Source organism: Dendrobates tinctorius, unplaced genomic scaffold (assembly GCF_039654945.1).
Source record: "Dendrobates tinctorius isolate UK_male_01 unplaced genomic scaffold, ASM3965494v1 ptg000434l, whole genome shotgun sequence".
Classification (NCBI taxonomy): Eukaryota; Metazoa; Chordata; class Amphibia; order Anura; family Dendrobatidae; genus Dendrobates; species Dendrobates tinctorius.
The window spans coordinates 712,501-738,715 of record NW_027362097.1 but is presented as its reverse complement, the minus strand read 5'-3'; the positions used below and the strand labels follow the sequence as shown (position 1 = coordinate 738,715).

At 46.5% G+C, this 26,215-nt stretch overlaps 1 protein-coding gene across 1 annotated transcript in view; it reads left to right on the top strand.

The window, feature by feature from the left end:
* The window catches only part of LRPPRC (leucine rich pentatricopeptide repeat containing), a 213,246-nt gene that overhangs the window by 142,985 nt on the left and 44,046 nt on the right, over nt 1–26,215 (top strand). The window contains exons 26-30 of the mRNA XM_073564219.1: nt 4,668–4,736; nt 6,805–6,895; nt 18,430–18,572; nt 19,796–19,871; nt 23,947–24,073. Coding sequence (XP_073420320.1) covers nt 4,668–4,736; nt 6,805–6,895; nt 18,430–18,572; nt 19,796–19,871; nt 23,947–24,073 — 506 coding nt within the window. The remainder of the gene's footprint in view (nt 1–4,667; nt 4,737–6,804; nt 6,896–18,429; nt 18,573–19,795; nt 19,872–23,946; nt 24,074–26,215) is intronic.

The window sequence follows — 26,215 nt, the reverse complement described above, 5'->3', positions numbered from 1 at the left end:
GTTACAAGCCGTTATATTTACAGTAATGATTTTTTTTTTTCAATATGAAGTCAGTTCTTTATGATGGCAGGAACGGGCGCAGAAGGGAGCGGAGCAAATTGTTTAAAGGGGCTGTTGAAGAAAATGTCATTATTTCGTATTAATACACCGCTGCTCTTTTTCAGTCCATTATTTCAAGTGGAAGCATAAATTTCGTTCCCTTAAGCAGCCATGGTTTGAGTGGCGATAGTTAGGCCTTACTTCACATGGGTCAAATTTTCAGTTCTGAACTTAAATACCACTGTCCCTCAAGGTCCCCACTTCTCTTACGCACTACTACCTGCATCCCTCAGGAACAGTAAGATTGGACGGAAGTTGCAGTCAGATCCATAAGGACATGTTCTCACTCTGCCTCTATATGTAATGTGTCTTTCTGCCGGAGAAATGTCTGATGACCACCTGATTTGTTCCATTTGAGCTGCCGTGGAAATGATAATCGCCCCCATTGTCACTCATCCTTGCGGAAGTCACAGGAAAAAATGTAGTATATCAGCCTTTTTTATTTCCTTGATTGTGCTGAGAGAGCGAAGTAGGCCACGTTCACATGTTCAGTATTTTACATCAGTATTTGTAATTCAACAGCACGGATGTCAATCCATCCAAGAGAAAAAAGAGATCCATAGATAAAATATATTCAATGTATTAAAAAGAACATATGTAATTAAAAAAGCAAGATGTCTCCAATCAGTAGGAAGACGCCACCAGCACAAATAATCCTAAAGGGTGGCTACCAATATCCGTAAAAAACAATATCAGGCTATATGCTAAAATGTGCTGAAATAGGTCTAACTTAGCCCAGTAGAAAAAACTGCCATATGCCAAAACGTGTGGAGGGATACAAGTGCCAAGACCGTTGATATACATAGAGGGTTTAAAATATAAAGAGAGCCCTATATATCTTACAAGAATTGTGGTGGCATCCCCTGACCCCGACGCGTATTTCGCCGCTGGCTTCTTCCAGGGGCCAGAGAACTGGGGAAGTGGCCAGAGATGAGAACTGGACTCATCGCTGGCCACTTCAGAACTCTCCAGCGCTTTGTTTAAATCAATTTCTGGATGCTTTTTCCAGTATCTTTGTGGTCCTTGTCATGTTGGAAGACCTAGGACGCAAACCCATCTTTGTGACACTGGGCAATACATTGCAGTCCAAAATCCTTTTGGTAATCTTCAGATTTCATGATGACTTGCACACAGTCAAGGCACCCAGTGTCAGATGCAGCAAAACAACCCCAAAACATCTTTAAACCTTCACCATAATTGACTGTAGGTACTGTGTTGTTTTCATTCCATTTTTGGTAAACAGTAGAATGATGTGCTTTACCAAAAAGATTTCTCTTGGTCCCATATGTCCACAAGACTCTTTCCCAGAAGTACTTTGGCTTACTCACATACGTTTTGGCAAACTGCTGTCCAGCTTTTTATGTCTGTGTCAGCTTTGGGTCCTCCTGAGTCTCCTTCCATAGCGTTTCATTTCATTCAAATGACGACAAATAATTCGCACTGACACTGCTGTTCCCTGAGCCTGCACGACAGCTTGAATTTCTTTGGAACTTGATTGGGGCTGCTTATCCAACATCCGGACTATCCTGCATTGCAACCTTTCATCAATTTTTCTCTGCTGTCCAGGGAAATTAGTTACAGTACCATGGGTTGTAAACTTCTTGATTATGTTGCGCACTGTGGGCAAGAGAACATCAAGATCTGTGGAGATGGACTTGTAACCTTGAGATTGATGATATTGTGCAACAATTTTCGTTCTCAAGTCCTCAGAAAGTTCTCTTAACTCTGTTCTCCATGCTTAGTGTGGCATACAAACAGACACTCAATGCAAAGATTGAGTTAACTTCTCCCCTTTTTATCTGGTTTCAAGTGTGATTTTCATATTTTTCACACCTGTTACTCGCCACAGGTGAGTTTGAACATGTATCAGATGATTGAACCAAAGTTGTTTTTTCACAATTTTTGAAAGGTGCCAAGAATTTTGTCCTGCTTATATTTGGGGTTTAGTGTGAAATTATGTCCAATTTGCCTTTTTTTCTGTTTTTTTTTTTTGGCCATAACTGAACAATGTACTGTATATTGCGTGTAGAGCTCCATCATTATGGTGCCTTCTATGTGTTTGGACACCCTTTTTTTTTGTGGGGGGGGGGGCTTTGAAGGAAATTTGAGCTTGGGAAGACCAGTGGCAGGCAAGAAACCATGATATATAGAACCCCAGGTTACCACCATAAAAGAAAAATGGAAAGATTCTCTTCCTCTGTGCTGATGATCTGGTCATGTTTAATTGTATTCAGCCCGTTGTCTGCATATATAAATTTCTGATAGCTACGCAGTTTTCCCGGATTGATTTTTTTTTTTTTTTTTCTGTAGAGGTGAACTTGACTCTTAAGTTGGATAAGTATAGCGTAGAATGGAAGAGATTGCTTCTCATGCAGCCTGGCAGCCGGGCTCGGATGTTTGTAATTCACTCAGATGTAAGAGATAAGCTACAAATATGGACTGCTGTGCAAGCCAAGGAGATTTAGTTAATCTGACCTAGATGTTCTTTTGATGATTGAGACCCTGTCCGAGCGCAACAGTTCTCAATATCAAAATGAAATGCAAGGATATCTGGCGTTCTCGTCGTTTGTCCTTGCAATGACAGCCTTTTTCAATCAGCCGGGAACAAGAGGGAGATTTAGTATATTAAGTTGTGCGGCTTTGCGGCTCTTTAGATCATTGGCATTTGAATCTGCGATGATATTGAAAGTTGTCAGTGAATGTAACTCCTGTCTCTTCGGTAGGAGGATTAGCATGAAGTGAGACCAACTTTTACGGCGTAATTGTGTTTGCCACCGGTCACCCTCCGTGCCTTTTCTGCCATGACAAAACTCTTGAGACGTCTTTGAATTGATGTCGTCCACCGTATGGGTCTTTCTACTATTTGTTGTAGTCTCTGAGGCCTCTATAATAAATTAGATGCAATTAATGGGCAAAATGTTATGTTCTAAAGAGCTATTTTAATTGTCGCTGTTCTATAAAGCAAAAGCATGTCCTTGCCTATTCGAGAAAATGTGTCCTGGGAAAGAAAATGGACATTATGAAGGCGCCATATGTGTTGCATCCGTATGTTGTCCATTTTTGTGTGTGGTCGGTGGTTAGGAGAAAGACCTTCCCACAGGCCACCCCGAAGCACAAACAGTCTGTGTCTCTATGATGAGGAACATGTTGACACGTTTGTGCTTCGTGGCGTCCTGTGGGGCAGGCCTTTCCTTGGTTTCTCTGGCTTGGAGCAGGAAGATAAGACTCTGACTACAGTCCTGCCCTGGAGTACAGGCATATAATTAACTGACAGTTTCTAACACTGATTACACAAGAACCACAAGACTGATTTCTTCACCCCAGGTATCATTTTAATCAATATAACAGCACCAGTCTGACAGCCAGTAGTTTACGTGGCAGAATCCTGCTGACAGGTTCACTTTAAGTAAAGATAGTGATATTTAAAAAAAAAAAAAAAAAAATGCCTCTATTTGAGCTAATCCTTTGTTGCCTTGGCTATATGTTTTGGTCATTGTCTTGCTGGAAGACCCAGCCACGACCCATTTTTAATGTCCTGGCAGACGGAAGGAGGTTGTCACTCATGATTTTACGGTACATGGCTCCATCCATTCTCCCATTGATGCGGTAAAGTAGTCCTATGCCCTTAGCGGAGAAACACCCACAAAACAATGTTTCCACCTCCATGCTTGACAGAGGGGACGGTGTTCTTTGGGTCATAGGCAGCATTTCTCTTCCTCCAGACACGGCGAGCTGAGATGATGTTAAAGAGCTCAATTTTTGTCTCGTCTGACAACAGCATCTTCTCCCAATCACTCACAGAATCATCCAGGTGTTCATTGGCAAACTTCAGACGGGCCTGCGCATGTGCCTTCTTGAGCAGGGGGACCTTGCGGGCAATGCAGGATTTTAAACCCTTACGGCTGCCTTGAGATCATTAACAAGTCCCCCCCCCCCCCCCCCCTGTGTAGTTTTAGACTGATATCTCACCTTCCTCATGATCAAGGATTCCCCGCAAGGAGAGATTTTGCATGGTGCTCCAGATCGACAGTCATTTTGTATTTCTTCCATTTTCTTACTATTGCACCAACAGTTGTCTCCTTCTCACCCAGCGTCTTGCTTATGGTTTTGTAGCCCTTTCCAGCTTTGTGCAGGTCTATGATCTTGTCCCTGACATCCTTTAAAGCTTTTTGGTCTTGCCCTTGTCGTAAAGGTTAGAGTCTGATTAATTGAGTCTGGGGACAGGAGTTTTTTATACAGGTGCCTATGTAAGACAGCTGTCTTCAATGCAGGTAACAAGTTGATTAGGAGCATCTAACTGGTCTGTAGGAGCCAGAACTTTGGTTGGTAGGGGATCAAATACTTATTTATCACTGCAAAATGCAAATTTATATAATTTATACAGTGTGATTGTCTGGATTTTATTTTTGATATTCTATCTCCAATGTTAAAATTAACCTGCCCTTAAAATTATAGACCGTTCATGTCTGTCAGTGGGCAAACTTACAAAATCAGCAAGGGATCAAATACTTATTTACTTATAATATATATATAATTTGTATTTATTTTTTTTTACCCTTCTGCTTTAGACCCCCGGCTTGAGAGCACACCCAGGCAAGATGAGCTGGTTTGCTGATCGGTGCATCAGAACGAATCAGGTAATGTGGTATATTGACACTTTTAATGCCAGGTACAGTATTTGGTGAGTTTTTTACATGAGTATTTGTAGCCAAAACCAGGTGTGAGTGAAAACTACAGAAGTGGTTACGTATTTCTATTATACTTTTCCTCTGATTGTTCCTCTCCTGGTCTTGGCTTTCAAATACTGATGTAAAATACTGACCAAATACTGAATGTGTGAACGTCGCCTTAAGGTGAGCACTATTGTAAGTCTGTCGAGATGCAAGTGTCCTCCAGTAAAAAAAACAAAAAACCATTACTTTAACATACTTTACAGGGTGTATCCGGGACTAAACAAAAAAACGTACCTAAACCCTAATGGGCAGATAGTTGCTACTTACCGTATTTTCCGGCGTATAGGACGACTTTTTAACCCCTGAAAATCTCCTCAAAAGTCGGGAGTCGTCTTATACGGCGGGTGCGGAGCTCTGCGGTCCCCACATATGGTGCGGGGAGTGGTCCCGAGGACGACGTGCCTCACCGGGAAGGTGTAAGTGAATCAAGCCCGCCCTTGTATCCTATTACCTCCTCCTTTCACCCGTCTAGCCCGCTCTTCTCTGCCTATCAAGTCTCCGGAGGATGGAAATCTCACGGGGCTGGAAGTGAAGCGGCACAGGCGCGCATGTGCTGCTTCACTTCCATCCTCGTGAGATTTGAGAGGCAGAGAAGGGCGGGCCAGACGGGTGAAAGAAGAAGCGGCTTCACTTCCATCCCCACGAGATTTGAAAGGCATAGAAGGGCGGGCCGGACGGGTGAAAGAGAGCGGTTTCATTTCCATCCTCCGGAGACTTAAGAGGCAGTAAAGGGCGGGCTGGACGGGTGAAAGAAGGAGGTAATAGGATACAAGGATGGGCTTGATTCAGTTACGCCTTCCCAGTAAGGCACCTCGTCATCGGGACTGCTCCCCGCACCATATGCGGTGACCGCAGAGCTCCGTACACGCAGTATAAGACGACATCCGGCGTATAAGATGACCCCGACTTATACGGGGAGTATATCCCAAACTCTATATTTTAAATGGAAAAGTTGAGGGTCGTCTTATACGCCGGAAAATACGGTACCTGTCTGTTGTGCACGGCGCCGTTCTTTCCTGGCACAGAGTGGTTGAAACCTCTCCTGCGACAGGTAGTGAGGATCTAGCTGTCAATCAGAATGATCTCGGAAGCCCATCTGACATAGCGGACCGGAAACTAAGCCTCCGCTCTGCTGACATAACGTCAGCAGAGGCTTCTGAATCCCCGGCAGGGACGTCTGTGGCCCATCTTTGCTGTAGAAGAATGGTGGCAGGCACGGCAGGCTCAACTACCTGCCTGTTAGTGCTTGTGTACATTTTTTGTTTTTCCCCCCACGTTTTCTTGAGATAAATGGAGGTTCAGTTATAGAGGAAACCTTTTTCTTGTTTTTTTCCACATTAATTAGCTGGGCACTTGTCCTACCCAGCTTCCTCTCTACAGTCCACCTAGTCAGTACAACTGTACTGACTAGGTGGGCTCCTAATCATTCTTGTAACATGGATGTAATTTTTAAAGGGATTGCCCAGTGAAAACAAATTATCACTAGGAACCGCAGCAATCAACAAAATGGGAAACTTTTTATCTATTACAAAATTAAGCAGCAAGTTGGACACCCGAGCGCTGCTCCATTCTGAGGCAACCTGAAAAAGTTAAGTGCATCGTTTTGTAGCCCCAAGAGCAATGATTGTCGCAGCGGCTAATTTACAAGGGTTAAGCATAGGGGTTGAGAAGGGGTTGTCTGAGTTATAGACAACCCCTTTAAGCTGGTTATTTCTGATGCTGCGAAAGGACCACGAAGTAGACTCCAGCAAGAGCCAGGCTAGCAATCAGAACAGGAGTTGCCGGGGATCAGCGAGGGGGATTTCTATTTTTATTAATTTTAACTACCCTGAAGCCATTTACAAATATATTTTTTTCATCCCCGTCACCATCCCTTTAAGTGAATGTTTACTTGGGAAGTTGAGCACCCTTATATGCTAATGTTACATTACCTATCCATTATCTGAAATTCTTGTTTTTTTCTGTGTTACAGGTGGATTTGTTGGAGAAGTGTGTTGAAATCTCCCAGAAACTTTTTGGCTCTGATCGAGAGAACATGTACTTTCAACTCTTCAAAATTTATGGCAAGTATTCTTTTAGTATTACCTAATTTCATTGCCTTTAACCCCTTCATGACCAAGCCTATTTTGACCTTAATGACCAGGCCATTTTTTGCAATTCTGACCAGTGTCCCTTTATGAGGTAATAACTCTGGAACGCTTCAACGCATCCTAGCGATTCTGAGATTGTTTTTTCATGACATATTGGGCTTCATGTTAGTGGTAATTTTAGGTCGATAATTTTTGCGTTTATTTGTGGAAAAATCAGAAATTTGGAGAAAATTTAGAAAATTTCGCAATTTTCAAATTTTTTAATTTTTATTCTGTTAAACCAGAGAGTTATGTGACACAAAGTAGTTAATAGTTAACATTTCCCACATTTCTACTTTACATCAGCACAATTTTGGAAACAAATTTTTTTTTTTGTTAGGAAGTTATAAGGGTTAAAAGTTGACCAGCGATTTCTCACTTTTACAACACCATTTTTTTTAGGCACCACCTCACATTTGAAGTCATTTTGAGGGGTCTATATGGCACAAAATACCCAAAAGTGACACCATTCTAAAAACTGCACCCCTCAAGGTGCTGAAAACCACATTCAAGAAGTTTATTATCCCTTCAGGTGCTTCACAGGAACTAAAGCAACGTGGAAGGAAAAAATGGACATTTTAATTTTTCCAACAAAAATTTTATTTTAGCATCAATTTTTCCATTTTCACATGGGCAACAGGATAAAATGGATTCTAAAATTTGTTGGGCAATTTCTCCTGAGTACACCGATACCTCATATGTGGTCATAAACCACTGTTTGTGTGCACGGCAGGGCTCAGAAGGGAAGGAGCGCCATTTGACTTTTTGAATGGAAAATATGCTGAAATATTTAGCGGTTGCCATGTCGTGTTTGGAGAGTCTTTGTGTGCCTAGACATTGGAGCTCCCCCACAAGTGACCCCATTTTGGAAACTAGACCCTCCAAGGAACTTACCTAGGTGCATAATGAGCACTTTAAAACCCCTGGTGCTTCACAAATTGATCCGTTAAAAAAAAAAAGTACTTTTTGAATGGAAAATTAGCTCCAATTGTTAGCGGACACCATGTCGCGTTTGGAGAGCCCCTGTGTGCCTAAACATTAGAACTCCCCCACAAGTGACCCCATTTTGGAAACTAGACCACCCAAGGAACTTATCTAGATGTGTAGTGAGCACTTTGAACCCCCAAGTGCTTCACAGAAATTTATAGCACAGAGCAGTGAAAATAATCATTACTCTGTCGCCTTATTGGGGGACACAGAACCGTGGTGTTATGCTGCTGTCCACTAGGAGGCGACACTATGCATAATCTGAAAAAGATTAACTTTGGCTCCTCCTCTGCAGTATACACCCCTGGACGGCGTCAGCCTTCTCCAGTTTTTGCTTAGTGTCGCAAGGAGGCACACCTTTTTTTCTTTTTTTCCTTTCGTCGGAACAGATGAAGAAAAGTGGGTCTCCAGCGAGACTCCCGGCATGGCTCCTTCCTTGGCCCCCTTTTTAGGGGTGCCCAGTTGAAGTAGAGATGGCGGTCCCCCATGTCGCTCCTTCCCCAGTCCCTCGGGTACTGGTCCGAAGTTGAGACCCCCCCCTCCTTCCCCAACCCCCTTCAGGGTCTGGGTTGAGGCAAGGATGAAGACCCCCTGACGGTGACAGACGCACCCTCCCTAATCCCCCGCAGGGGGCATTAGGTTGAGACGCTGCAGGTAGGGTCGGAGTACAGACATCATTCTGCACCAGGGACCCCAGCCCAGCTGTGGGATCCTGCTGGGGCCGGGGGAGGGTGCAGGCAGACGTGGCACAGCAGAGACAGGGCTTTCTGCGCCCCTGCCTCTGCAGCAGCAGTGGCTCCATGGCGCTCCAGGGACCCCCCCACACAGGAACCGCTAGCACTGCTGCCCCCACCGCTAGCCAGTCGCCCATTCTGGGGGGGTCCGGTGCAAATCCGACCCCCTCCCGGACTACCGCGCCGCTCTGGAGCCCTCCTGGGCATCAGGCCTCTAATTTAGACCGCGGCTTCGGCCTAGCCGAAGCCGCCGCCTTTTCCCCGCCCCCGGCCCGCCCCTGGCACGCCCCCCCGGATGACGAAAATGACACTGCAGTGTCATAGAAGGGGCGGATCGAGGCAGGAAGGGCGCGCTTTTACATGGCCCAGCGCGCCCTTTTCCAGCTCTCCGCCCCCTTCCCTCTCCACCTCAGAATCCGGTGGCCATCTTGCTGCACCTGGAGGAAGGCAGCACAGAGTCTCCGGGGGCACAGGACATGGGGTTTATCAGCGTATCAGCGCTGGACCTAAGGGGAGCACCGGTGGGGTAAGATCACAGCTGGGTCCTTGGTACTCAGCTGTGAATTCCTATAACCTATAGCGCTCTCCTACTCCTTTTTCCTCTGCGTAGATACCCCTGTAGGGTCTCTATTAATCAGCCTAGGTACTATGTCGGGCTCAAAGAAAAGAACCAGGCAAGACTGCTTTTATGCAGTCTGCACTCTCCCCAGCGGCAGCACGTATCCGCACTGCCGGGACTGTACCCAAAAAAAAAAAAAGGCGCAGAACCCCAAGAAGTCCCTACCAACGCTTCTGCGACCGCTACTGCGCTGGAATGGGCAACTCAGATGTCGCAGTCTATGACACAGTCTATAGATAACCTGACCTCCACATTACTGCAGGCTCTGCAGGGTCATGTCTCGGCTATGAACGTTACCCAGCAAAGGGACGTCCGGTCTCATGATCAGGGCGCTTCCGACAGTTCGAGGCGTAAGCGGACCCACAGGTCGCGTTCAGCTGTGTCCTCACATAGCAATAGGTCTTCCCCCTCCAGGGAAAGACACAGTGGCCTCAGGTCACCGAGGCCGTCCCCTGATAGAGAAGGACAATGCGGATCTCCACAATGATCCCAGACTACGGGAAACCTCCGCTCTAGTTCGCCCGCTAGGGAGCTCCTTAGCGATGCGCAGGACTCAGAGGGCATATGTGACTCCAATTCAGATAACGAAACAGAGAACGCTTTGCTCCCTAGTCCCCCTAGCAATACTGCGATAGTTGAGGATATCGTCTCTTCCATCCTTCGGGTGCTGGACATTTCAGATCCAACCCCGGAAGCACCAGAACACAACATTTCCTTTGAAAGTGTTCAGAAACCATCGAAGGTCTTCCCTAATCACCCGGAATTCCAAAAAATCCTTTCTAAGCATTTTTCGCAGCCTGAGAAAAAATTCGCCAATCGCAAGTATTTGGAAGCAAAATACCCCTTTCCACAGAAAGACACCAAGGATTGGACAGATCCGCCTGAAGTGGACCCTCCAGTCTCTGGGCTGGCAGCACAAACGCTTCTCTCGCTGCCGGACAGATCAACCCTCAAGGACACAGCAGACAGACAAGTCGAACGCATGGCTCGTTCAATCTTTGAAGCGGCAGGTGCCTCTTTGGCTCCCGCATTTGCTTTAGTCTGGGCAGCCAAGGCCATCATGGCTTGTGCTGCTCTATTGCAAAAGGGCCTTCAAGCTTCAAATCCTCAGATGGCGGACCAGGCGGTGCAAATTGCAGTGGTGGCAGATTACATGGTCCTTGCAGCGTTGGACTCTGCAAGAGGAATAGCGGGAATAGCATCAAACGCCATTACAATCCGGCGTATTCTCTGGCTAAGAGAATGGAAAGCGGATGCGGCCTCAAAAAAAGTCCCTAACAAATCTCCCGTACTTCAGTGGCCGTCTTTTCGGTGAAAAGCTGGATACAATGATATCCAATGCTACCGGGGGCAAAAGTACTTCCCTCCCTCAACTAAGACCAAAACGCACGTTTAAAAGGCGTAATCAATCTCGTTTCCGATCCTTTCGGAATTCTTCGGGCTGGTCCGTCTCACGCCCAGCACAAAACCGTAATCGTTCCCCCCGCAGGGACAACACACGGCGGCACAGAGGCCGGACAGGAACTGGCAATCAAAGGCAAGCCAGGCAAAACCTAAAGGAGGAAAACCTCAGACTTTTCCCTCGTCCTGACTCATGCCCTCTCGAAGACACCCCACTTGTTGGCGGACGACTGCTACTCTTTCAGCAGGTCTGGCTGCCTATTACAGAAGACAAGTGGGTCAAGGAAATAGTGTCTTCAGGATACAAAATAGAGTTTACTACCAGCCCACCGCACAGGTTTTTTTCCATCTGTCCCTCCAAAATCCCCGCTCAAAGCTCAGGCCTTCCGTCAAGCGGTTTCTTCCCTCCTGCGAGCAGGAGTCATAGTGCCAGTCCCAGCAGAAGAGCGCTTCCGAGGGTTCTACTCCAACCTGTTCGTGGTGCCCAAGAAGGGAGGCAGCGTCCGACCCATACTAGACCTCAAGCAACTCAACAAGTACGTTCGAGTTCGTCACTTCCGCATGGAATCCCTCCGGTCAATCGTTGCGTCTATGGAAAAAGGAGAATATCTTGCCTCCATAGACATACAGGACGCATACCTGCATATACCAATTGCTCCCTCCCATCAGAGGTTTCTCAGATTCGCAATCAACCAAGACCATTATCAGTTTGTGGCCCTCCCGTTCGGTCTGGCCACGGCCCCCAGAACATTTACAAAGGTCATGGCAGCTACCATGGATGTTCTGCACTCCAGAGGCATAGTAGTCGTTCCATACCTGGACGACCTTCTCATCAAGTCCTCCACCCTCAAGGACGGCGAGGTCAACGTCTCGATCACGATCGACACTCTGACGCGCCTGGGATGGTTAGTCAATTTACAGAAGTCCTCAACTACCCCGAGTCAGTCTCTGACCTTCCTGGGGATGCTATTCGACACCTCCAAGGGTCTGGTGATCCTCCCCAGGGACAAGGCACTGGCTCTCCGTCTGGGAGTTCACACACTCCTCCGCAAGTCCCCCAGATCTCTCCGGTATACCATGAGAGTACTTGGCAGGATGGCAGCAGCAATGGAGGCGGTACCATTTGCCCAGTTTCACCTCAGACCCCTTCAACTGGCCATCCTCAAGTCCTGGGACAGGAATCCGTTCTCCCTCGACAGGGAGTTCCGGTTATCAGCAAACACCAGGAGGTCCCTGCACGGGTGGCTCAAGCCAACCTCGCTTGCAAGGGGAAAATCCTTTCCGGTCAATGGAAGGTTTTGACCACCGACGCAAGCCTTATGGGTTGGGGAGCGGTGCACCTACATCACAGAGCGCAAGGCAGGTGGTCACCAAGGGAATCGACCATGCCCATCAACATCCTGGAAATTCGGGCCATCTTCCTGGCGTTGCAAGCCTTCCATCACTTGCTGGCAGACTTTCATATCAGAGTACAGTCGGACAATGCCACGGCAGTGGCATACGTGAACCATCAAGGCGGCACCCGCAGCATCCAGGCGATGACCGAAGTAAAGCGTATCCTACAGTGGGCGGAGGATGCAAGGTCGGTACTCTCCGCGGTCCACATTCCGGGCGTGGACAACTGGGAAGCCGACTATCTCAGCCGACAAGGAATGGTCTCTCCATCCCGAAGTCTTCGGTCAGATCTGTCATCGTTGGGGGACCCCGGACGTGGATCTGATGGCATCCCATCTCAATGCCAAGGTTCCCAATTTCATGGCCAGGACGCGCGATTCGCGATCGCTCGGAGCAGATGCCCTGGTTCAGGACTGGACCCAGTTCCAGCTTCTGTACATTTTTTCCACCCCTCCCCCTGATCTCCAGAGTCCTGAGGAAGATCAAACAAGAGGGTGTTCCCACCATTCTGATCGCTCCAGACTGGCCCAGGCGTACATGGTACGCCGACGTCGTGCAACTCACAGCAGACGCTCCCTGGCGTCTCCCCACACGTCCCGACCTCCTGTCACAAGGCCAGTTCTTCCACCAGAACTCAGGGGCTCTCAATTTGACGGAGTGGCCATTGAGACCTGGGTTTTGACCCAAGCAGGTTTTTCACCGGACGTTGTTAAAACCATGATCAGGGCTCGAAAGCCAACTTCAGCCAGGATTTACTATCGTACCTGGAAGGTTTTTCTTCACATGGTGCGACTCTCGTGGGCAGATTCCACTTCCCTATTCTCTTCCAAAGGCCCTCGGGTTCCTTCAGTCAGGCCTGGACGCCGGGCTATCCCTGGGCTCGCTGAAGAGCCAGGTCTCAGCGCTTTCAGTGCTCTTTCAGAGGCGTATTGCTAACAAGCCGCAAGTGTAGACTTTTCTCCAAGGGGTTTCCCGATTGGTTCCCCCCTACAAACGTCCGTTGGAGACGTGGGACCTCAACCTGGTCTTGACAGCACTACAGTCACCTCCTTTTGAACCCCTTAGGGTGGTCTCACTCCGCTTTCTATCGCAGAAAGTGGTTTTCCTGGTGGCAATCACCTCGCTACGCAGGGTGTCTGAACTTTCAGCTCTTTCCTGCAGACAACCCTTCCTGTTTTTTTTCATCAGGACAAGGTGGTTCTCCGTACAGTACCATCCTTCCTTCCGAAGGTCGGGTCCAGCTTCCACCTCAATGAGGAAATATCACTACCGTCTCTTTGCCCGGCTCCCGTTCATAGGGTAGAGAAGGCTCTGCATACGCTTGACCTTGTCAGGGCATTGCGTGTTTACGTGTCTAGGACTGCTCCTTTCCGGAAGTCTGATTCACTTTTCCTTCTTCCAGAAGGCGTTCGCAAGGGCCTACCGGCTTCCAAAGCCACCCTTGCTAGGTGGATCAAGTCCACCATTCAAGAGGCTTACCGCCTCAACAATTCTCCTCTTCCGGCCGGTATCACGGCACACTCTACGCGGGCGGTAGGGGCCTCTTGGGCCATTCGGCATCAATCCTCAGCACATCAAGTGTGTAAGGCAGCCACTTGGACTAACCTGCACACATTTACAAAACACTACAGAGTGCATACCCAGTCCTCAGCGGATGCGAGCCTGGGTAGACGGGTCCTGCAGGCGGCAGTACTCCAAGTCTAGGGGACTGTCGGCACAATATTCGTCCACTGCTTCCCACCCAGGGACTGCTTTAGGACGTCCCACGGTTTTGTGTCCCCCAATAAGGCGACAGAGTAAAGGAGATTTTTGTGTACTCACCGTAAAATCTCTTTCTCTTAGCCTTTAATTGGGGGACACAGCTCCCACCCTGTAGCCCTTGCGGGCCGTTGTTACGGTTGGGTTCTCATATTGTTGTTTGAGCCTGTTTATAGTAGCCTTTTTTTTTTACAGGCATGGTTATGTTTCTGGTATATTCCTCCTAATGCTTTTGCACAAAACTGGAGAAGGCTGACGCCGTCCAGGGGTGTATACTGCAGAGGAGGAGCCAAAGTTAATCTTTTTCAGATTATGCATAGTGTCGCCTCCTAGTGGACAGCAGCATAACACCACGGTTCTGTGTCCCCCAATTAAAGGCTAAGAGAAAGAGATTTTACGGTGAGTACACAAAAATCTCCTTTTTTTTTTTCCTCAAAAATGATTTTTTAGCCCATTTTTTATTTTCACAAGGCTAACAGAAGAAATTGGACCACAAGAGTTGTTGTGCAATTTGTCCTGAGTACACCGATACCCCACATGTAGGGGGGAACCACTGTTTGCATGCATGGGAGAGCTCAGAAGGAAAGGAGCGCCATTTTGGAATGCCGACTTAATGGAATGGTCTGTGGTCGTCATGTTACGTTTGCAGAGCCTTATGTTCCTAAACAGTGGAAGCCCCCCACAAGTGACCCCATTTTGGAAACTAGACCCCTCAAGGAGCTTATCTAGATATGTAGTGAGCACTTTGAACCCCCAAGTGCTTCACAGAAGTTTATAAACGCAGAGCCATGAAAATTAAAAAATCTTTTTTTTTTTCCTCAAAAATGATATTTTAGCTCACTATTTTTTATTTTCCCAAGGGTAACAGGATAAATTGGACCCCAAAAGTTGTTGTCCAGTTTGTCCTGAGTACGCTGGTACCCCATATGTGGTCATAAATCACTGTTTGGGCGCACGGCAGGGCTCAGAAGGGAAGGAGCGCCATTTGACTTTTTGAATTGAAAATTAGCTCCAATCGTTAGCGGACACCATGTCGTGTTTGGAGAGCCCCTGTGTGCCTAAACTTTGGAGCTCCCCCACAAATGACCCAATTTTGGAAACTAGACCCCCTAAGGAACTTATCTAGATGCAGAGTGAGCACTTTGAACCCCCAGGTACATCACAGAAATTTATAACGCAGAGTCGTGACAATAAAAATATTTTTTTTTCCTCAAAAAAATGATTTTTTTAGCCCTCTATTTTTTATTTTCACAAGGGTAACAGGAGAAATTCGACCCCAAAAGTTGTTGTCCAGTTTGTCCTGAGTACGCTGGTACCCCATATGTGGGGGGACCACTGTTTGGGCACACGTCGGGGATTGGAAGGGAAGTAGTGACGTTTTGAAATGCCGACTTGATGGTATGGTCTGCGGGCGTCATGTTACGTTTGCAGAGCCCCTGATGTTCCTAAACAGTGGAAACCCCCCCACAAGTAACCCCTTTTTGGAAACTAGACCCCCCGAGGAACTTATCTAGATGTGTGGTGAGCACTTTGAATCCCCAAGTGCTTCACAGAAGCTTATAACGCAGAGCCGTGAAAATTAAAAAAAAAAATTTCCACAAAAATAATTTTTTAGCCCCCAATTTTTTATTTTCCCAAGTCATAACAGAAGAAATTAGACCCCCAAACTTGTTGTGCAATTTTTACTGAGTACGCTGGTACCCCATATGTGGGGGTTAACCACTGTTTGGGCACACGTCGGCGCTTGGAATGGAGGGAGCACTGTTTGACTTTTTGAACGCAAAATTGGCTGGAATAAATGGTGGCACCATGTCGCGTTTGGAGACCCCGTGATGTGCCTAAACAGTGGAAACCCCTCAATTCTAACTCCAAACCTAACCCCAACACACCCCTAACCCTAATCCCAACTCTAACTCAAGCCACACCGTAATCCCAACCCTAATTCTAACCCTAATTCCAACCCTAACCCTAATTCCAACCCTAACCCTAATTCCAACCCTAACCCCAATTCCAACCCTAACCCCAATTCCAACCCTAACCCCAATTCCAACCCTAACCCCAATTCCAACCCTAACCCCAATTCCAACCCTAACCCCAATTCCAACCCTAACCCCAATTCCAACCCTAACCCCAATTCCAACCCTAACCCCACTTCCAAGCCTAACCCTACTTCCAAGCCTAACCCTACTTCCAACCCTAGCCCTAATTCCAGCCCTAACCCTAATGGAAAAATAAAAATAATTTCTTTATTTTGTTATATGTGCCTGCATATGGGGGTGATAAAGGGGGGGTTTATTTACTATTTTTTTCATTTTGATCACTGTGAAAGAATATCATAGTGATCAAAATGAATGAATGAGAATTTTCCAAGATGGCGGCGCCCATGAAGCAGAACAGCGGGACACCGGGAGCCTGAGGGGGGGGGGGGGGGGGGGTCGGAAGGTGGGGGAGAGGAGAGAAGGGGGAGGGGAGCTGATGATGACGGCGGCGGCACATTGCCGCCCCGTGAGTCGGTGTGGGGGGGTCGGATCTGGGTTTCCAGCCATGTCCGATGCTACTGCAACATCGGCCATGGCTGGATTGTAATATTTCATCAGTTTTCATTGATGAAATATTACTATTGCTCTGATTGGCTGTTTCACTTTTAACAGCCAATCAGAGCGATCGTAGTCATGGGGTGAAGTACAAAGCCCCCTGTATCTGCAGGTTGGGTGACCTTTCATTGACCCCGGTCACCCGACCCGCAAGGGGGCTTTGAAGTCATGACACAGGGTATGCGTCATTGGTTGGATTGGCACCGACTTTCATGACGCATACGCTGTCACTGGTCGTGAAGGGGTTAAAAGTCTATAGCTACATACAGACTCAGTCTGTCACCTGCAGATGTATCCTTTCTTACCTTTCCTGTTAGAGAAGGTATATGGAAAAGGGAAAAAATAGTCCCCAAGTACGAACAGGCTTGTAGTTTCTTTGCTGGCACAGACCGCTCCTGCCTGAGAAACAGCTGCTTTTGCTGATGTCAGCAGGGAGGCGGCTCCTTTTCCGTTCCGCTCTGCTCTTTTGACAGGGCCGGACTGCTGATGTCATTCTGATTGAAAGCCGGATCCCTAACTGGAAAAGCCAGTTGCCAATCAACATGACGTTGGCAGTCATGCCCCATCAACAGAGCAGCGTGGAAGAGAGAAAGCTGCTCTGTTGACAGGGAGCAGCAGAATCGCCATCAGGAGCCGTCAATGACATGCAGGTTGTTGCCTCTATTAGTAACTAATTGACTGTTTTGTTTTTTGTTTTTACAAAGTTCTGGACATCATTTCTGTCCAGGCCTATTTCATGAGTTTTATTTTTTTTTAAATTCTGTGGAAGCATGGTTGAAAAGCAATGTCTGACTTTCATTTGTTCATTTTCATAGATTTTTGATTTCTTATCACTTTTGTCAGATTCAAGTTATTTCTGTCACCATTGTGGGTTTTTCTGTCATAAAATGAGGCGTACCAACAATTTTGACCACGTGTATCTATATGTGGCCACTCAGTTGTGAAGTGAATTGCAGCCTATCAAAAATTATACGTTAAACCGCACCTCATATAGCCAGAGTCCTACAGGACACTAAGTAAGCCACACGTCACATCCAGGGAGTTCATCCCGGAAAAAAGTCCATACCAAATAGTAGAAAAGACAGCGCCTCAAACGTTGGTGAAAAAGAATTCACATTTTATTCTGCCTCCTGTGGCAACGTTTCGATCCAAGATCTTTGGATCGAAACGTTGCCACAGGAGACAGAATAAAATGTGAATTCTTTTTCACCAACGTTTGAGGCGCTGTCTTTTCTACTATTTGGTGTGAATTGCAGCCTGTCGGGGGTTTTACTAGTATTTTGTGATATTGTATTGTGAAAAATTTGTCCTTAATCAAATAGAAGCGGGAAACGTATGTCCACATGATGTCTCTTTCTGGTGGATTCTGCCTAGATTCTTCCCCCCAGAAAAAGACGCAAAAAATGAACATAATGCAAAGCAATGTAAAAAAACAAGGAAACTGCATATATTCTGTCTTATGTTGCTTCTTAACGGATTCAGGGTTCGGAAACCTATGAAGTGGTTAAAAGAAGTAGCATGTTCGTTCTTCAGGTGTTCTTCCCAATGGAAGTGCGTATAGAGCGAAATATGGCAGTGACACATCTGTCATCAGAACCGTGGCAGAGCCGTCTTAGTAACACGACCTGTGGCATTTTCCTGAAGTGGCTTCACCTGGGTTTGAAAAACATGGCTGCTTTCTTCCAAAAAGAGCGCCACCCCTGCCCATGGGTTGTGTCTGGTAATGCACCTTTGGCTTCATATAAATCAGTGGAGCTGAGCTGTAATGTCACACTCCTCCTTTGTGTGAACGTCTTGGTGTTAGTGTTTCTTGTATTCTTAGATGTGTAAGTCGGGTCCAGCTCACATGACTGAGGCCCGTTGTGTCCTTTGGACCTCTGTCGGGCCATTATATATCAGTATTCTCGGCTTGTTTTTGTCGCCGTTCCTATCAGCAATTGCCTTTTCATTTATTATAATCCTTTGTCTTTTGTGTTACAGATAAGAATAACGACTGGGAAAAGACGCAGAGCGCATGGAACAAAATGCAGGAGGAAGGTGTTGTACCCCAGGAGACTACGCTGAACCTGCTAAAAAACATATTTAAGAAAAATGGGCAAGATCCTAATATTCATATATCAGAGGTACCTATGCTCCATTCTTCAAAATTCATCCAGGAGTTAAATGTTCACAGTTTTGTTTTTAGGCTAAGAAAGCCCAAAATGGGAAAACACTTTTATTGCCAGGTGCTATTAAACGGGATTTTCACATAAGCCATGTCTATTGCCTATACACATATAATAAGGGATAAATGTATGATCTCTGAGAGTCTTGGCTGCTGGGATCCTTATTTATCATGAGAATGGTAGTCCCAAGGTCTCCTGTGTGAATGGAGCTGTGGTGAGCATGTGCGACCTCCGCTTCATTCGCTGTCTGAGTGGCAGTCGCACATGCTCGTTACTGCTCCAATCTCAAATGGAAATTTGATCTTTTCGTTCTCAGGATTTCTGGTGGGTCTCAGAAATGATATCCTGTTAATAGAACAGTCCTACAAATACTATGGCAGCTCTTGTTCAATTTTATCCATAGAAATGCAATTGCCTGCACGTCTAGGTACAGCTGGTGCAGCGTACAATATATGACAGTTCTACTCAATAGAAGTAAATGGGATTGAGCTGCAGTAGCCGGTACAGACACGTGTGAAATATGATGGAATCCAGATATTGTGCTGATCTGCCCCATGAAGCATTGGTAGATGCCTGCCAGGACTCTCAACAACTCTGCCGGGCCTCGGCTAACTTGGGGCCTCTCTACCGGGCTTCGGCTAGTTTGGGGCCTCTGCCGGGCCTCGGCTAGCTTGGGGCCTCTCTGCCGGGCCTCGGCTAGCTTGGGGCCTCTCTGCCGGGCCTCTGCTAGCTTGGGGCGTTTCTGAGCAATTGAGCTCACTGATTTGGGTGCAGCATAGTCAGCACTGCATACAATAAGGCACTGGAGACTCTGTAATAGACTCGGGAAGGGTGAGTAAAGCACAGTTTGTTCATTTTCTATGGCAAACTGCAGCCGAAGGAAAAGGATTTTTCCAAAACTGGAAAACTCTGGAGTCCAGTGCATCAACAATTGGGATTAGGTGGAAACAAAATTAACTCTTGGGTCAGACTGGGTCATGCATACTCCATTCCCTTTGTCCTTTCCCTTCCATCAGTTGTACTAGATGGATATTTGTCTTTTTTTTCAACCATAGTAATTATGTAATTTCACCCTACAAAGCATTTTTCAGGTGTTTTCTAAATCTGTACTATTCCAATAGGTATGTTGTATTTTTGTTAGTACACTAAATACGAACCTCCATTATTTTTTCTTATTTCAGATTGAACATAGTGCTAAGTCAGTCAGAGGATCTGGTAAAAGAGTCATAGACCTATGTAAGGATGGACAGATCACAGGTAGGTTTTTCTTTTTTTTTCCACTTTTCTTTGAATAGTTGCTGATCCCGTCTGCGTCACGTGCAGCTCTATGTAAGAGCAGCAGGGTACAGCTCTGCACTGTTATCCATAAGACACAAAAATGTCTTAACTTTTCCCTCGCAGCACTGAACGACTACAGCGGACTCATACAGAGGTGTCCTACCATAACTCGTATCTTTTGATTCCTACTAATCCTGACTACAGGCACCTGTGCACGATCTCCATCAGAATTGAATGGTGGTCATACATGTGCAGTAGCATTTTATTCGCACAAACTATTTGGGAACACTTGTTCCCTGGATTGATGAGGGTCCCAGTGATGATACCTTTATTACCTGCCCTCTGGACGAGTGATAAATGTATTTGGTGGGTTGACCTCTTGTAATGTGTGTACACTGAACTAGTCCTTACGCTGGGGTTACCACATGTGCCGATCACTAATGGGGAGTGGTATGTGAACACGGTTGAGCCCAGGTATCCTGGTGACATGTGCATGTGTCTTTAACACCATATGGATGTCAGTGGCAATACGTTTATTTAAAGGGAATCTGTCTTCCCATTTGTGGCCTATCAGCTGCTGGCACCGCCATCAGGGGCTTATCTACAGCATTCTGTAATGCTGTAGATAAGCCCCCGATGTAACCTGAAAGATAAGAAAAAAAGTTAGATTATACTCCCCCTGGTGTTCGGTCCGGTCCGATGGGTGTCGCCGTCCGGTCCGGCGCCTCCCATCTTCATACGATGATGTCCTCCTCCTTGCTTCTCCCTTGGCTCTTGTGCAGACGTTCTTTATCTGCCCTGTTGAGGGCAAAGTAAAGTACTGCAGTGCGCAGGCGTGGGACCTCTCTGACCTTTCCCGGCGCCTACGCACTGCAATACTTTACTCAACAGGGCAGATAAAGTACACCTGCGCAGGAGCCGAGGGTAAAGCAAGGAGGAGGGAATCATTGTATGAAGATGGGAGGCACTGGACCGCGACACCCACCGCACCCGACTCCACCCCCCGGTGAGTATAATCTAACATGTTTTTCTTATCTTTCATCGGGGGCTTATCTACAGCATTACAGACTGTATGTATGTATGAATGCTGTAGATAAGCCCCTGATGGTGGTGCCGGCAGCTGATAGGCCAAAAATGAGGTGACAGATTCCCTTTAAAGGGAATCGGTCAGTAAAATTAACACCCAGCCACCCCTCCAAAAATCGCATATATGGGTATGCAGGTCTTTGAAAGCTAAATCCATGGACACCTTATATATTGGAGCACTTTCCGAGCCTCTGCCTCCCTAGATTGATTCTCCACCATCACCAGCCTATTTAGCCTGATAGGTTCCTGTGTGATTTCCTTACGTGAAGTCACACACAGTGTCCTATCAATCCTAGGAGGCTGCTGCTTGGAAGGGAAAGAGCCACTGGAGGCAGAGGCTTAGGAAGTGCTCTAATTTATAGGTGTCCATGGATTTCAAAGACCTGCATGCTCAGATATGTGGTGTTGGGTGGGTGGGGGATTGATTTTACTTACCGTTTTTTCTTTTAAGCAAAGTGAATGGAGCTGAACTGCAGTACCCAACACCATCCATGGACAAGAGTGGCGCTAAGTCTGGTGAACTAACATATGTGTGTATATAAATGTATATATTTTGTGTTTTTTGCTGCAAAGCCCTTTTAATGGAGTTGTCTCCTTTCTTACCTTCCCCGGGTCCAATGCTTACTCTCTGCCACTGTTCCCCGTGTCCAGAATTGGCTGCAGTGCTGTTACATCGGCCAATCGGTGATCTCAGCAGCTCTGGTCATATAGACTGAATGTTCTCCTCAGAGCCACTGATTGGCTGTCATGCTGACCACATGATGTCAGCGCTGCAGACGATAACAGACATTGGGAGCAGCGGTGGAGACTCTTCACTGGACCTGGGAAAGGTGAGCAAGGTACATTTTTACTTTTAATTTATAACAAACTGCACTTGGGGAGCAATACTGTCAGAAAAGGAACAACCCCTTTAATTCTGCATTTTATTTTAGCTGGTAACATTAAAAAATGTCCTATAACCTGAGTGAGTGTGGGATGAATGGTTAGCTCTAACCAGCTTCCCATCAGCCTTAACCAACTGATCACAGGTAACAATAGACTGCCGTCCTCCGCACGCTCCATTTGTCCTGGATGTATAGACTTGTCCTCTGTCCTATGCGATACGGGAGATGGCCTGCTCGTGCGCTCCGTCTCCTCGTCCCAATCACTGCTATAATGCTTCCAGGCGCTGCAGTCTGGATTACGGTGTCAATGACGTGTTTATTGCCGCACAGTCTCGTTCGGGGGGGCTTATCTGTGTGAGATGTGTGGCTACCGTTTTTTTGCTATTTCAAATTTTCTTTTCATAAACTTGACAGATTTTGTGAATATGTGAAATAAAACTGTTAATCAGTCACAGAAGAGCTGGAAGGAGTTGTCTTTTTCTTAAAGATTGTAAAGAAATCTACCAAGAGCTGTTTCTATAGGAAATCATGTGGCGCGTAAAAGCGGCTCACAAAATCGTGTCCTCTCCCCATCCCATTAAAGTAAAAATCTCAGCCCAAATCCTAATGTTTGATATTATTAGAATATTGAACTAAAGTTGTATCCTGGTCTAAATAAATGATCATCGTCCATCCTCTCCTTGTACGCTCTACTGTCAGCGCTGCACTTGGCTTCTTCATATCTCCGGCACCATAGACGAGGTCCATATATACGAATCGACCGGCGGCACTAAACACCCGCCGATCAGTAAATAGATACCGATCAGCGGTCGTTAATACCGCGGTTAACGATGCGCACTGACCGAGACCTAACAAGATCGTACAATGCGCATAGGCGGCCATTTGTGCTGCTGAGAACAATGATCGATCATTTCACCCAATGAAAAAAGCGTTTGGCTTGTTCATCTGGTGCTCGGATCGGTGAAACGAGTGTTTGACATATTAATCCTTCAGGGTAAATGCACCTATGGAAGTTGAGCGGCTTGGCCCAAATGTGACCAACCGTTCCTTTCAACATCTCCAGCCATGTTCATGGAGAACGGTGGGAATTCCATCTATGAGGTCTAATTTTTATCACTTTTCTATTGATTGGGTGGTAATTAGTGAGGAGGGAACGTGCTCCGGTAAGGTGTTATCCGAGCATGCCCGGGTGCTAACTGAGTGTCTTTGGCGTGCTCGAAAAATATGTTTGAGTTCCCAGGCTTGCATGTTTCGCGGCTGTTTGTTAGGCAATCCACGCATGTGTTGCGGCCATCGAAGAGTCACGAAACATGAAGGCGCTGACCCTCGAACATATTATTTTTGCATGCCTAAGATACTGTTGGCACATGAGCATGCTCGGATAACACCTTAATATATTAACTCAACGGATCTGTGCATTGTGCCGACAGCTCATTGATTTCTATTGGCAGTGTGTAATGCTTCATTTCACCTGTCATGGCGCTGTAGGGGGAGATGACTTCTCCCAGCAAGGTTCCTCTTTCTATCACTGAAAATCTTAATTTCGTACATTCAACTTTTCACTTGGAAACTCATTCACCCCGGCTCTACCAGATGGCCAAACACGTGTGGGATTTCTGCGCAGCTAGTGCTGACAGGCCTAGGGGGAGAAAGAGGAAGGGGCTTATTATGTGTTATGACACTACCGAACTATGACACCGCCCCATTGACTCCACCGGCGTATGACACCACCACATTGACTCCACCGGCCTAGGACACCGCCCCATTAACTCCACCGGCCTTGGACACAGCCCCATTGACTCCACCGGCCTAGGACACCGCCCCATTGACTTCACTGGACTAGGACACCGCCCCATTGACTTCAAGCAATGCTACTTATATAATCCAATATATAGCCCTGCATCATGGCCTTAAAAAATCTGTCTGGAGGTTCCTTTTTAAATTAAAATAAAAATAAAATCTATTTTTTTTTTATTAGCTGAAAGTAGCGATTTCTCTATTTGACCGAGACGTGTTCACTTCATCCAATGCTAATAAAAATGTTTTATTCATGTGTTTTTTTTTTTTGGTTTTGTTTTTTATAGAGGCATTCTCCGTATTTCAGGAGGCCAAGCAGAATAACGTCCCATTAACAAACAGAACATACACAAGTCTTATTAAAGCGTTGTTGGACGACGGCTTGCTGAAAGAAGCAGCTGAAGTGGAAGCTGTGTAAGTATGTGGGGTGTATGATGTGGACTCATAAAAGACACTCGATTTTTCTGCTTCTGTTGAAGCCCAATTGTGCTCCCATCCACAGTCACCGAGCCTACGCATTATGACGTATGGATGTCAGACGGGTGACCCTCCTTAAGACACACCGCCCCACCCCCATCTTATGATCCACAGTTACTACAGCAAATGCTGCAAGAAACAAAAAATCCGTAAAGATCCGCTACTTGCTCTGATGCTCCATTTTGAATGTACATGCACGTTTGCTGCTGATTTTGACGCAGATTGACATTACACAGGATGAAATCCGCTGTGAAGATCTGCTGCATAAATTGACATCTAGTGGATTTCAAATCCACACCGCAAGTCGTTTTCTACTTCTGATTTTCGTGTGTGTAAGTTTATTAGAATCCTAGCAATGTTGCCGTTATGATAATGCTCTTTGGATTTCTCTGTCACTTTATTCAGGGACACAGAAACCATGGGTTAATAAGCTGTCAGCTGGAGGCTGATACGAAGAATAGATCTAAGAAAAAAAAAAAAAAGCTGTCTCCTCTCCACTAGTGATGAGCAAGTATACTCGTTACTCGAGATTTCCCGAGCATGCTCAGGTGATCTCCAAGTATTTGGATGTGCTCGGAGATTGTGTTCTGTTGCTGTAGCTGCATGATTTACGGCTGCTAGACTGCCTGAATACATGTGGGGAATTCCTGTTTGTTAGGAAATCCCCACATGTATTCAGGCTGGTAGCAGCCGCAAATCATGCATCTACAGCAACAGAACACAATCTCCGAGCACATCCAAATACTCCATCACCCGAGCATGCTTGGGAAATCTTGAGTAAGGAGTATACTCGCTCATCACTACTCTCCACAATACCTGTGCAGACCACACCGTTATTCATTTTAGATTAGTGTCATTCGGAGGCAGACATGGGTCTGAGCGACAGAGCCTGTCTAAAGGCCCCGTCACCACAGCGATCTCGCTAGCAAGATCGCTGATTTTGTGACGCCACAGCGATCTCGCCAGCGAGATTGCTGTGTGTGACGGGGATCAGCGACCGGCCCCCCTGCCAGGTATCGCTGATCGTGCTCGATCGTTCTGGGCCATTTTTTGATCGCTGGTCTCCTGCTGGCCAGCACGCTTCTCTGCGTGTGGCAGCGAGAGACCAGCGATCAGTGACGAGCCGCGCGGCTCTTAGATACCCGATGTTACCTTGGAAACCAGCATGTACGCCAGTTTCCAAGGTAAACAGCGGGTATCCAAGAGCCGCGGCTCATGGATACCCGATGTTTACATTAGAAACCAGCTTGCTCACTGGTCCTGATCGCTTGAGGGGCTGCCTATGTGACAGCTCACCAGCGATCAGCCTTACGATGTCCCAGCAATCCCATCCATGTCAGATCGTTGGTGGGATCGCTGGGACATCATTATGTGTAACGGGGCCTTAAAGCCTTGATTACATTCTATGATTAGGCAAGTTAGTATCAGACCTTTTTCTCTTTCATGGGAGGTTGACTCCCTAGGGCAAGATTGCTGTCTTGGCTATCCTGGTCCAGTGGTACTTGATTTGTAAGTTATAGGTCAGGACTAGTGATGAGCGAGTATACTCGTTGCTTGGGTCTCCCTGAGCATGCTCGAGTGTCCTCCGAGTATTTTGGCGTGCTCTGAGAGATCGATCAGAGGAGTCTCTGAAGGGAAGTCTCGTTTGTCTTTCTCCTTCCCTGGGACATGGTGGTCGACTCTCTCCTTTCCTTTTCACCTGTAGCGTGATTCTCCACCTTTCACCTTAATTTGGAGATTGCTCGTCTTACTTTAGGTACTTTTTTTATTTCCTCTCCCAGAGATGTTTTTACACAACCTGACAGAGTGGTATAGCTCTACCTGTCTGTCACAGGTCCATTAACTGCATGAAAGCAACCTGTTGCATGTTTAGTCCGTCCGACCTGTCTCAAAAAAACTCTTGCGCACAGAATGCGCAAAAAAAATCACATTACAGTCTATGGGAACGCAGGCATTTGCATGGACATGCGCATGCCTGCGTTTAAAATCGCATGCGTTTTAAGAGTTAACATGGCTAGAAACTGGTTAAAACGCATTCGCCTAAAAAAAGCAAACGCATACAAAACGCATTATGCGTTT